We start from the raw sequence: 13,488 nt of genomic DNA, 5'->3' as shown, positions 1-13,488 counted from the left end.
TCCCTATTAGGCGCTGCCCGCCTCGAGGGAGCCGCCGCCGCCCGATGGTTTTTGGGTGTAACAAAAAGGCTTCCCCATCTGTAAGAAAACTTACCACACGCCATCATTTAGTCCTGCAGTTCTGAAAATCAAGACCTGAACAGTGTGAGTGGCGGCCAGCGTGCTTAGTCCTAGAGAGGCAAATACATCAATCTTAGAAACATTCAAAGACAACTGTTTTTAAAGGCTCTTGTTAATCACGAAAATAATAATTTAAAAAATATGACCTTTACAGAGGAGCTTGTATTTATGAATGAATGGAAGATAGGACCACTACAAAATAAAGATATTGAAGCAAGACATTTACAAGGTGAAAAAAGGTCAGTGAAAGTAAGAAACAACACGGATAACTGACTCACCAAATACCCCAGTTAATGCACGTTATCAGAAGGAGTTGTACATGCAAACCCCATGAAAGCATACCAAACTCGCAAACTGTGGTATCACTTCAGAAGTCAGCATGTGTTTTGAACAAAGGAAAATAAGGGAAACACTATTACAAATCACCTACCACCTGTCCTGACCAGCCATGGTGCAAGCAATCAGTGTTTCATATTGGAGTTTACAATCTCTAACAGCCCAGAAAAAATAAAGTTAAATAGTACAACCATGCTGCATGAGGGCAAATGTGCACAGATGTGAGGTCAGAAGGTGGTAGGTGAGCTCAGTGGCATGGAAACAAGACTGGGATGACAACTGCAGAACGGCCAGGAGAAACTGGAGAGCTGCAAGGTGAACTGCTTGAAAAGGACGAGGAACAACTGGCTGCTCTTCTTTCAGTGTCCTGCGAAAGAAGCCACACTATGAAGTATTAAAAGACTAAGGTAACTTTAAAGAGCTAAGAAGAGGAAAAGCAATGCACGCCAAGACGTTGCTGTAAGACAGATCATGGAGTGGTGTTCAGACCTATTTAAAAAAAAAATAAAAATTACTGCCATAGATCACAGAGCAGGAGAACAGAGCAGTAGCTCTTCCAAGGAAGTCTGTTAGTGTCACCATAATTTATCACAAACAACATAAACACAATGCACAATTTAACACTAAGTTACAAAGTGCACCTTGCTATTTGGCTTTTGGAATGGACACAACTATTAATAAATTTTAAAAACCCCTCAAATCTCCCCATTCTTTTAGAAGAGACAAGATACACACAACACGTCTTCACATTTTCACAGCTTTCTACCCACTACCCAGCTGACAATGAAAGTACCCTACTTCACCTACAACAGGTACTCTGATTTCAGAGCTCTATTATTTTTTTAACGGAATTAGTTTTTATATTACTAGGCTGTCAATAACAACAGCCATTCTTTTGCTTTTGTGACACCAATTGGTCCCACTTACTAGCAAGAATCGACTACTTGTGATGATCCAGATTAAAAGGTTTAAGAGTATTCATTCTCTCACCCATGTACTCCTCTTGCTCTTCATTACATCATCAGTTTTGGAGTTTCTACATTCTAAAAGCACGCTTGAGTCAATGTTGGAACAAGTTCGCTTTGGTTGCTTCACAGCATCTAAAAAGGCTTAGAATCCACTCTCTCTATAACAAACGTTTATTCAGAAACAGATAATACATTATCTTCCCCAACCCCTAATGTTTCCTCCCCCTCCCCCATATGTTTTTTTAATAAAACACAAGTGTTTGATGGGCAATCTAAAAAAGGAGAACAAGAGCTGTCTTAGGTCCCTTCCCCTGCAAATATCTGCTGTTCACATGAAGCACCCTACCAGTAACAGTGGTGTTGGTTTCCAAACCAGAGTACTCCAGACAAACAAGTCCTGCCAAACTCTCAGTTATTTCCATGGCTAAAATAGATACAGTGAGATAGAGGAATGGTTCGCATCAGCCAGACAGAGCAAAGAGTTCATACAGAACAAGAGAGCAAAAGAAACATGGGGTTGATCAAGAAACGAAGTTGACCTTAAACAGTTACAGAGTGTCCATTGAAGTTCAGCAGAGCTGAACAGCATGGATTAGGTTGCTCTCCTAGCTGTAGGGATCAAGTTCAAACCCAAGCAGACTCTGGAAGCAGCCCTTAGCTTCCCTCTTAAAACACAGTTTGAACAAATACAAATAATGGAGCTACTGGGACTTCAACTATCCATGGCAATAACGCTGAAGTAAGTACTGGACGTGTCACCTAGTGGCCTGTGGCTCATCACACGTGCTCACTGGCCCAGTGTACATCTGTGCTGCTCTGCATGGGATGTGCTTAATGCTCCTCTGTGCTCCTTACGGAGTGCTGACTGCTCACCTCTCCAAAACCTCTCCCTGAAGCCATCGAGTGCAGCAACCATCCTTCAAATCCATGCACACAAGCAACATATCTGCGCAGCAGCCAAACATTGTCCAAATGACATCTTCCAAAGAAGTGAGTTCTCAGGCACAAGACTGCTTCTTATATATCTGTATCTGGAAAGAGGCCCCAGCTCCTTCCTTTTTTATAGGAGATTGTTAAGAAAAAACCATTTGTGTCCCTGCATGATCAGCAGGATGCAATACCGTCTCGTAGGAGTGAAACACTTTGATTTCCTCTGGCTCTGAGCACAAGACTGGCTCTTGTTCTTCAGTCCAGGAAGGAGAGAGCAACAGAGGCCAACCATACAGGGCTGATATATTCATTGTACAGATGCCAGAGCCTTTCCCCCTCTCACCTTTCTGCATTACGAGAGTTGAAGCATCCCTCTCATAGCACCGTGGGTGGTGCACTTGTGCACAGGTCCCTTCTGCCTGATGACTCCACTGGCTGGTGCACACAGCAGGAAGCTCAGGTTTTCACCCTTCTCAATGTCACAGCTACTGAGCAGAAAAACATCCAGCACCCAGAACAAAGCAGTGTGCTACCAAACGCATACAAGTCAAAGATGCAAGACGGTGCTTCCTGGACGGAGTCACACCTGTGTACCCAGCACAGCAATTTTGGAAACAGAGTGGTGTTCTTGCCTGTTGATAATCAAGGGGATGCACCTTTTAGTTAAAGGTCAGAAGACAAGAGAAGGAGATCACCACTCCTCCCCTCAAAGTCTATGTGCACTTTTAATGGCCACTAGGGGCTTTGGAGTAAAGGAGGGAGTTACATGGTGTATGCTTGGTAATACATTACTGGCAGAAGGGGGAGGTTACTTTTTTGGAAAAAAAATCATGGAAGAAAACTCCAACTATGAAAACAGAAAGTACACACACAAGAGGAAACACTACTGTACAGTAAGGTAGAGATCATAGAAAACAAAAAATTTCAAGGCAGGCAAATGCAAATAACATCTGCACTCCTGAACTTTTCTCATTCCCCAACTTAAATGCATTTTCCAGTCCACTGCTCACTTCTCCTTTTCAGAGTTTAATTTTGAATTCTGTGGGCTGCACAGAGGCAGAGACCCCTGAGGATTTGAAGAGTGCCTTCAAGATAGTGTCAGGATCCACCTCAGCTGGAGGATTTGAAGAGGCGCTTGCACTTGATCGCCGTGGCTCCCCTTCCTTCTTCACTGAAGGGGTATCACTCAATCGGCTGGAGGATAAAAAAAAAGCGGTAGTTAAATTTTATTTCATAATAAAAGATCAGCATTATGTCTCCGTTTACTGTTCTTGGCATTGCCCCCTTCCCAGTATTAGGGATATGCTTTCCATACAAGAAAACTTCCTCATCTCAAACTTGTTTTGAGCCTCAGGGCTGCGAACACTCAGGAGTCAAGCCCTCAGGTCAACACAGAGCTCCACAGAGAGGAAGGAGAAGGAGAATGTTCATGGAAAAATTTACCAACAGTTTTCCTTCCCTCCTCTCAGGTCCTCCTCAAAACAGAACCTGCAAATGTGTTTGGTTCTTCCCACTACTTGAAGGACACTTACAGCAATATAGGCTGATCTGAGGTGATGACATTCCCATTCATATGAAGATTGCATTTCATTGGTTGACCTAAATAAAAACACAATTAAAAAGTCCTTATATTAGAATCATGGTAAGGCAAGACCTCAGAAATACCACACACCAGTGCAAGCAGAGTTGCACATACTGAGGAAACACGAGAAAGAACAGCTGATGCATCTTTTGTTGCAGTATCACAGCAACAGAAAAGCCACTGAAACACTCAGTACAATATGAAGAATCACACTAATTAAGAAACTACATATATGTAAAAAACCCTTAACAGAGACATGAGACAATCCCTCAGCTGTCTGCTGCTCATCTGACACTAACATGTCACTCATGTAGAGAAAGAAAAAGCGACTATTTCCAGCTAAAAATTAACAGCTCATTTCAGCCCATAACAGCACTGCAGGTGGATCCAGATTAACAACTGCATTGTTGAAACCCTACAGAGAAGCCGATACCACTTGTTTTACAGGTCTGATTCAAAGTGTCTCCAACTGTGCCTTGAGACTTTGCAGACAGCTATTCTGAAAACAAACAGCTATTCCGTAAGCAGGAAAAGGCTTCCTAAAGACTACTTAGCCCTTTGCACTGGAAAATAAATTTAATCTGCAAGTCAGACCAGTGGAACCACCAGGATCCTGCCTTTAGCTTTGACTGTTTGCTTTTTAGGAAGTGTTTGGGGGTTTTTGTTGTTGTTTTGGTGTTTTGGTTTGGTTTGGTTTTAATTTCACTTAAATAAGCTGTATATATATTTAGGTAGCTTCATAGAAGCATATTACATTGTCTAGCTCTTGAAACTGTTTTCTGACGTTCCCTCTCTCTTGGTAGCATGTGAGCATCAGAGATGCTTTTAAACTCTCTGCTGAGGTGGAAGAGCCTTTGTTGATTTATCTATCCTAAAGGCAACTCTGGTCTCAAACTTACCATCTAAGCACCTGTTGTTGTACTTCTTATATGCTGTGATAGCATCTTCTTTCTTCACAAATACTACCTCGGCCACTCCAGGGTGCACCAGCCGGGCTCGCTTCAGAGCGCCGCACACACAGAATAACTCCTGAGGGCAGAGAGTTAAGTCATGGCCATGGTCACAGAGGTACCATTTCAGCTAAAGACGCCGAGAAAGGCCGAGTTCCCCAACTGCACCATCCCTCCTGCTTAGCAAATGCATGGCTAACCAATGCAAGCCAGAAGTTCAAGGCCAGTACTCTATGCAGAAGACCAGGCTCATTCTCAGCCTGCTGAGAATGGAAGTGCATAGATAATTTGGATGGCGGCATAAGTTCAAGGAGAACATCAAGCATCACTTGGCATGAACTCTTCTAAGTGATGTCAGGTACCTCAGTTCACCCTAGAAATGGGATTTTGTCCCATTGTCTTAAGCACACACTTTTCAAAAGAAGTGAAAAAGAAAATCTCAAAACCCCCAGGAACTCAAAGCTTTTGCACGGAAAGCAAACCCACATCGTATCCCTCTTCAATGCATTCACCATGGATCAAGGGATCTATCAAAAGAGGCAGGACAAGGGAAGGAGGCTTCACTCATTCACGGTTTGGCAGTAAGCAACACTCACAACAATGTCTTCCTCTGTGACTCGAGGATGCAGATTGTTTACAGTCATCTTGGTGCCTTCCAAAGGACTGAACGCCAGCTGCCGACACAAACAAATGCATCACACAAAAAGGTCAAACGCAGCAATCAAGACAGCACAGCATTAAAAGCACTAAAAAAGTCATTAAAAGGATGTGTGGGAAAGTCTGTACACATACAAGAGAGCTACAGCTAGGAGAAGGAAGTATCAGTGCTTACAGAAGCCCAGCTCACCTGATGGTGAAAAGGAGCCTCTTTTCCATGCTCATTTCTCTTTGAAGTAACTTCTCTTTCATTCCCAAGTATAATACTAACGCAATCTGCTACACACAGTACTCTCTGGTCATGCCCAAACTTCTAAGCATGTGTTTCTGCTGCACTCTGCACCAGCAGCAAACCCCAAACCATGGCTTCAGCCCCTCACAAGCACACTGAACTCATCATGCCTGGGAACACCTGTACCCAAAACCAGGCAGAATGCCAAAGCCATTCCAGACAAATTGCCTGAGAGGTGCTGCGAGGACAGCAAGAATCCTGCTTTTCTCTTTGCTAACAGGAGTGGACAAAAGATAACAGTAGTGGTAAAACACTATTCCTAGGGACAGGGAAGCCACCAAAGAGGGTTCAAACAACAACTGTCGCTCCCTGTAACACGGATTCCTCCAGGACCATGTGCTCCTGCGCTAGATAGAAAAGTTGAGAGAAGCACGATGCACTACCTGTGAATTCCCAGTCTCTCAATAATTGAAACATTGGAGAAAAGGATGCTTACACAGGTTTCAAAGTCTTGAGACAGGGGTTGCAGTTACCAGAATAAGCTTGATGGTGGAAGGCAGGCAGAAATGAGCTGCTCACACAACCGATAAACAGCAAGTTTCAGATGTTTCACAGACTTCTATAAAAAGCATCTCCCACTTTCCTGAGCTCACCTCAACAGGTGCTGGTTCTTTCGGAGGCTCCTCCTTTGTCACTAAGGTCCGGGACATGTTTGTCAATGCCTTCGTCCGCATAGGAGAGGGAGGTGCAGGCGGAGCTGTGTATGTATCATTCTGGACCACTTTAGTCAGGGGAACAGTCTTGGACAGAGAGAATTTATTGCCACTCAGCCCAGTCTACAGGGAGAAAGAATAAAGCATCTCTGAGAGCTGCTGGCTACAAGAGTCATCCCTTTTTTTCAAGCACCAACAGCAGGAAAGCATTACAAGCATGCACTAAACACTGCTTGTCCTTCATCATGAACACTTTCTACTTTCATATTCTTGAATGGCCTTTGTAAGTGTGATTTGAATTTGAAAAGCTCATTTGATCCAAAGATTTTCAAGTACTTTACCAAGGGTACACAAAGATTGCTCATTAACAGTAAGACTGAGCTGCTGTAGTACAAACAGCAATACTTCTTCAGGAACACCAAGCTAGGGCACGTAAAGACATGGAGCACAACCTTTCTAGTTGGAACTACCTGGGTTAAAAGCCAGACCAGAAGTTGTGCTTGGTAGCTGCTGTGAACACTGGAGATAACACATTTACCCCTGGGGAAAAAAAAAAAGACAAACCAACAACCAACCAACCTAAAAAAACCCAAATCCACATACCCATAAGGCTGTTTTTAAGGAAGGAGCTCCATTTAGAATACTGACATGAGAAAAATACCAGCAGATAATCATTCCACAAGTCTGTCTTGCGTGATAGCAAAACAACATGAATTTGCTTTCTCAGAGCCACTGAATAATCTAGGGCAAACCTATGTCCAATTGCTGTATCTGAAACAGGGCTAGATCCAAAGACACATCAGGCTGACTCAGGGCCTTATCCAGTCAAACTCTGAATACCTGAGAATGGTGATTTCACAGCCCGAGTCCCTGTGCCAGAGGCTGACCAACACCCTGAGAACTGCACAACAGCCCCGCAAATCCAACTAGAATTTCTTTTGCTGCAAAACACATTGGTTCATCTTCTCCCTCTTCATTCCTTGAAAGGGCTTGGGCTTTGCCTTTTGTATGACCATGTATTAGAAAGTGAAAGTGCACAGGTCTCACTACAGGCTTCTCTTCTCAGCCTTAAGCGGTGCCACTCTCCCACTCTCTCCTCACACAGCATGGGCTGCAGACCCCTGACCACTCTGCTGTACAAGTTTCAGTCTGTCAGTGTGTGTCTCATATCAGAGAGTCCAAAAGTAGGCACAGTACTCCAGGTGCATTTTCAAAATGCCAAACAGATGGGAATAATTATCTTCATTGCTCTGCTGACTGTGATCATGCTAATATATAATCTACAGTTGGCTTTCACTGTGGCAAGGATGCACTGCTAACTCATTCTTGTATAACCCAGCAGGACCCCCAGGCTTGTTCCTACAGAGCTGCTTTAGCTACTCAGTTCTCAGCTTAAGCAGCAGAGTTATCCCATCCCACGAGCAGGACCTCGCATTTGTCTGTGTTGAAATTCCATCTTCTCCAGAGCATCAGTACTCCCCAACAAGCTGCCAACTAAGATTTTGCATGGCAAGAGATTTCCTGCTCTGATGTCCAGCTTCCAGAAGCAGCACAAAGCTTCCCTTGCTTGCCTGCTCATACAATAATGAGACAGGTTCAAAGCACTGCCCCAGCAAGAAGAAAGTCAAGGGCTAACGTGCATCAGCCTGCCAGCAAGGGAGAAAGCACACATTCTGGCTGCAAAAGTTCGCCTAAAACGGACTCTGTCCCAAAAATAACACTAGAAGCATTGGCACAGAGGGAAGGGTGGGGTGAAGAACAAACATTTGAGGAGAAAGCATAGTTTACATACTTGAAAAAAACATAAGCCCTGTAAAGCTGCAGCCTGCGTCCACCCAATGTGAGCATGGCGTAGTGGGGACTGTTCAGATAATCCCTTACCGCGTTGTGCAGGAAACTGTTTGCAGTGGTGATTTTCATCTGTTTGCTAGCAAGGGGAGAGACACTTTCATCATCGTCCTCCACGTCATATACACCCTGAAGGGAAGCAAGGTTAGAGTTTACAAGCAGGTACATTTAATCTAGACATAATTTCCAAAATAATAAGTTTTCCCCTGCCTTCAGCCTCCTTCAGGTAATGAACATGACTACAATGGACTTTATTCCTGTCCTTGCAGCTTGGGGATGTAGAGCTGAAGGCACAGAAGTCCATTTCAAAACGCCAGTGTAAGAACTATTGAACTTCTTTTCCAGAAATGCCACAGTAAGGCTATTTCCCTAGACCTCACCATGACTGATGAAACCACATCAATGGAATAAAACCTCGCTGTTACTTTTTAGCACCCTGCTACCTTCAGAGTTGAAGCCTATGCATAGGATTTTTTTAAACTTTTATTTTAGTTAAGCAGATGCCTGCCAAATACATCTGAACCAAACGTTCCTTTTGAATAGCCTGCTTTCCTCAGCACAGCACATACCCGTCTGGCACTAGACAACACTGCACTAGGAGGTTTACTGAATGAATAATTAATTTCCCAGTTCAACTTAACACCCATAGACCTGCTTTTAAAAAAAACCAAAAAAAAGGCTAACCCCTACGCAAATACTTTTTCATCGACTCTAAATAATGTTAAGAAAAAAGTCTATACACATGCACCACCGTCCAGAACATAAGTCACAACTGAAAACAGCTTCCCATTGACTCAGTAAAAAGGTAAAGAAAAATGGATGGATTAGCAATGAGAGCTTACAAAATAAGTGGGTTGTCATAGTCGGCAAGATTCTGGTTTACAGGAAAACAAGAAAGTTTTTTCTGTTCCAGAAATGCTACGAAGGAAAAAAAACAAAGCACCCCAAACAAAAAAACCCCATAGGAGAACAAAGGAGGATTGTGCAGAAAAGAACTGGGGGAAATGCCAGCCACCAGGACAACAGACTTGAGTATAGAACAAAGTGAAATGCTTGTAGCGATGCGATCAGAATAATGAAGATACTTCTTTAAGTGACAGTATCTGGGGTAGGTGGAGGCAACAGGTCAGTGTAGAGGTTACTCTGATAAATAGCTAAAGTTACCATAACCAAGGCAAAAAAACCCAACAGGATATGATATTGTGAATGTCAGTTTTCTGATATTTTGTGTAATACTTTATGTATACACACACACAAAAGAAAATAACTAATAAAAAGGTGTAATTCCTCTCTGCAAGTGCCCAAGGTGGCTGAATGGCTGGGGGCTGTGACAAAGGCCTTTAAAACTGACCCCAGAAGAGACAGCATAAATTCTAGGGTTTTCCTCGAAGTCTGCTTGATAAGGCAGCTTTGACACTACATCAGAACACCAGTTAACATCATTCACTATCAGGTTTCCAGCAGGGACCCACAGCTGGATTTCACAGGAAGGTTACACCCTCTCCCACCCCACTGCAGAACATCTGGCCATGTACAATCATATCCAATCTCTGAAGAGGCTGGTAGGATGGTGAATCAAAACAACCAGTAACTTGATCTGATGTGGTGTCGCTGAGAAATTTACAAAAAGACATCAGAGCTAAAGGTCACAGTCTGGAGAGAAAAAAAAACATCAGCGCATACAGAAAAAAAACCTGGGAATAACAACTTTATATTCATGTAACACACAAGGAATCCAGACCAATTAGACTAAATGAAAGCCTCAAATGCCATGAAAGTATCTTAACCACAAGAAAATTGGGAGTTCAGCTGTTAGAGAACTTCCAAACACTCCTCTTTTCTTTCCTACTTGAAGTTTTCTATCCACCTGCCAATGTTTATGGACACTTTCCTTCACTCTCAAAGGTAACAAACAAAGAGCACGCAGTGGACACGCACCTGTTTGTGTGTATGATTGTTGACCACATTGATCCTCATTCCTGCTGGATGAGAGTGCCCAGGAACTGGAGCCTTCTGCTACAGTTAGAGGGAAAGAATCAAACCATTAAACCACTACAGTCCACCAGATTCCCATTTCAGAAGATTTGAGCCATTAGTTGATACCCTGAGACCACTCAAATGAGACTCCCTCTCCTGCTCTTGAGATGTATTACCACAACATGCTGTTAGATAACATCTGTTTCCTGTAATATGCTCAGTATGAGATAACTACACTTAACTGAAGAAATTAAAACCTAAGGCCACACAAAGAAACTGATTCAGATTACTTTAGTTTTAGTCCAGGATCAGTGGGAAGGGGACTTAACTCCAGCCCTGTGAGCACTGACTAGATCTACATTTCTGCCATGAACATGGTAAATCACTAAGAAAGGTTCTCTTCTTTCATGCTTAAGGGAACTGAAGATACCTATTTCCATCAAACTCAACAAGCTGGGACACAACACAACTTAGTCCAGGTCCATTTCAAAGGGGAAGTATACACTATCCCTTCACTGTAGAGCTGGAATAAGCTGCAGTGGAATAAAATTATGCATGGGGTGGTGTAGCTGACACCCTGCAGTCTGTTACCCTGTGAAACAGGGAAATCACAACAGAAGTCAGCAGGGAATGTAGCTGTACCAACAGCTGAAATAAAGCAGCAAGTCTCTCAAAAAATGCCCTTTTGGGAAGGAACCTGTCCGCTACAGAAAAGAATGGGTCTTCTTACAAAAATACTCCATACAGGTGGTAAAATCTTCAGATTTACATTTTCTTTAGACTGTAAGTTACACCACAGCACCCTCATGTTTCAATTCAGAAACAAAGGTATGTGCCCCATGGAAACACCAGCAGACCTACGGAAATTCTTTGGGTTGCAAAGACTTTTTTTCCTTCCTTTAGGAGAAGCAAGATCACAGTACAGGCCATGAAAGCTGTGCGCTGCATCTCAGACAAAGATACTTTAGTTAGACCCTGCTCCCATATACTGGAAGAGAGGAGGGCCATGGGCAATTTGGAACTTCGGTACAAATCCTTTAAAAAAAAAGTTTAAATGGCTCATGCACAGTTTTATCTACAGTCTTAACTACCATTGTATCCTACAGTATTTTTTTCCTTGCAATGTGTTATCTAAGAAACAGAAAGCACTGTATGTCAAACCAAATCACACAAAAAAAATCAGGTCAGAGCAAATTGCTGCTGTACTAAGTCTCTGGAAACTATTTTAACTCCTAGAAACCTCATAGAAAATGTTCAGCTCCTAATGGCTGATGGTGGTGACCTGGCTTAGAAGGACAGCAGGAGTATTAACTACTGCACTGATTAAAGACTACTGAACAGACTGCTCTATTGCTCTGCAATTAGCCCTTCTTACTGCCACAAGAGCCCTCTCTTTCACAGGTCAGCCTGGCAGTAAACCTGCAGAGCAATGTGAAATTTCCCAGGCTAATTTACAGAAGAAATAGGCTTGATGCTCTTGAGCAAAACCCGTGGCTGAACAAGAAAGCAGACTCATCGAGGCTTTCAAACTGATGAGAACAGGAGATTCTTCTGGGTTGCGCGTAAGCACACTGCTGATCTTTGGGAGGAGGAAAACAAAAGAGGTAGGCTAGGAACTTTAGCTACGCACTTGTAGAGGTGAGGAACAAAACCACTCCCCAAACAACAATGCTGAGAGTCTAGAAGCTTCTCTTCTGCCTCTACCCACTGCACCTAACACACACACAGTCCCACAGTAGTTGTTTCTCAAAGAGGTTGGCTAAGAATCAAGTTACTGAGCACACAAAGTGAAATTAGAAAACTGACAAAGGAAACTGGCAGGTTCATGTGATCAACTGATTATACGGCAACTGGAATAAATCTTGAGCCTCAGTAGGAACGCGCCACGTAATTGGGCAACTCCCTGAAAGCCAGGGCTTTCCTGAAAACCAGACAAATAGAAACAGAGAAACTGCAGGAGAAGAGCTCATTGTTTTAGAACTTCTTCAAGACATAAATATAACTGTATATTCTAAACTGTTAACCCAGCACGAGGATAAACCAGTTACTCAGACAGGACAATCCACCACATCAGACTTGCAAAGAGAGGCAGTGTAAGAATGACAAAAAACACATACATTGTGTTTGTATTTAGGTGGGAAAGAGACTCCTAACCACTCAAGACAACTACTTCAATGCTGACAGGAGAGCTACTTCAGTCTCTGTTGGGTCCAAAATTCAAATGAAAATTCAAATGAAGGCTAGGATTCAACAAAAAGCCCCAAGCAGCTGCAAGGACACCCAAGAGGCTCTGAATCCTGCCCTACAGGCTTGACTGAACTGTATCACCATCACTGCTACTGTAAACAGGTGAACATATTCACATATCATTTCCACTGGATTTCTGCAGAATAACTGGGGGGCTCACAGGTGGCTTGCTTGACCTACTTGGATAGTTTTGGTGATTTTCATGGCTGGATTTACTGTCCCCATAGTTGGACTGATGGCAGCTGGAGTGCTCCTTTTTAAGCTGATCTTCTCTCTGGCATCCACCACTTTGGTCACCTTTTCAGCAGCAACACTTTGCTGCTTACGGGAATTCAACATCTCTCGAGCATCCTGCACCTTCCCTTTGATTTTGAACCGAGCGTCTTTTTGAACCAGTTTTTCACGAGCATCTTTAACCCCCAGTTTGTGTCGGGCATCAGTGAGTCCTATCTTCTGTCGGGCATCAAACGTCCGCTGGAAGCCAACAGCTGGCGGTGATCTGTTTAGAAGATTTTGCTGGACCCCAATGCGAGATCTTACACCTCCAAATACTGGCCTTGTGTTAAGCCTGGGGAAGAAAAAAAAGGGGTAAAAAGAGAGTTTCAGACATTATAAGCTGTCATACAGTATCAACAAAAGTATTTGTGTTGCTGCAAACAAAAGCTCATTATTACTGCACAGAACTCCACTCAGATTAGACACCCGAATACAACAGTAGAGCTCCTAAGCAGTTTTATGCTGGATTTTACTTTCTACGTAAATGGCTAAGGAACCGAATTCCAAAATTCATCCTTAAGCTCACAGCTCACATTTACAAACTTCAGCTGTCCTAAGTACACAGTACATTTAAACAAAATTCATCAGCAATTTGGGTACTTTGAGGAAATCTTTAAAGACAAAGAGGAACAGAAACAAACTTTCTAGCTTT

The 13,488-nt window shown here is 43.0% G+C and overlaps 1 protein-coding gene across 1 annotated transcript; it reads right to left on the bottom strand.

The window, feature by feature from the left end:
• Positions 1-3,057: 3,057 nt before the first annotated feature.
• Positions 3,058-13,128, bottom strand: POLDIP3 (polymerase (DNA-directed), delta interacting protein 3; the record flags this gene model as incomplete). Its single annotated transcript, XM_010184127.1, has 8 exons — positions 3,058-3,548; positions 3,887-3,953; positions 4,836-4,965; positions 5,483-5,560; positions 6,429-6,611; positions 8,370-8,465; positions 10,275-10,352; positions 12,741-13,128. Coding segments are annotated over 8 exons (1,195 nt in total), but the record flags the coding sequence as incomplete, so codon positions are not given.
• Between the last annotated feature and the right edge of the window lie 360 nt (positions 13,129-13,488).

Source organism: Mesitornis unicolor, unplaced genomic scaffold (assembly GCF_000695765.1).
Source record: "Mesitornis unicolor isolate BGI_N332 unplaced genomic scaffold, ASM69576v1 scaffold9645, whole genome shotgun sequence".
Taxonomy (NCBI): domain Eukaryota; kingdom Metazoa; phylum Chordata; class Aves; order Mesitornithiformes; family Mesitornithidae; genus Mesitornis; species Mesitornis unicolor.
This window is presented reverse-complemented; position numbering and strand designations above follow the sequence as displayed.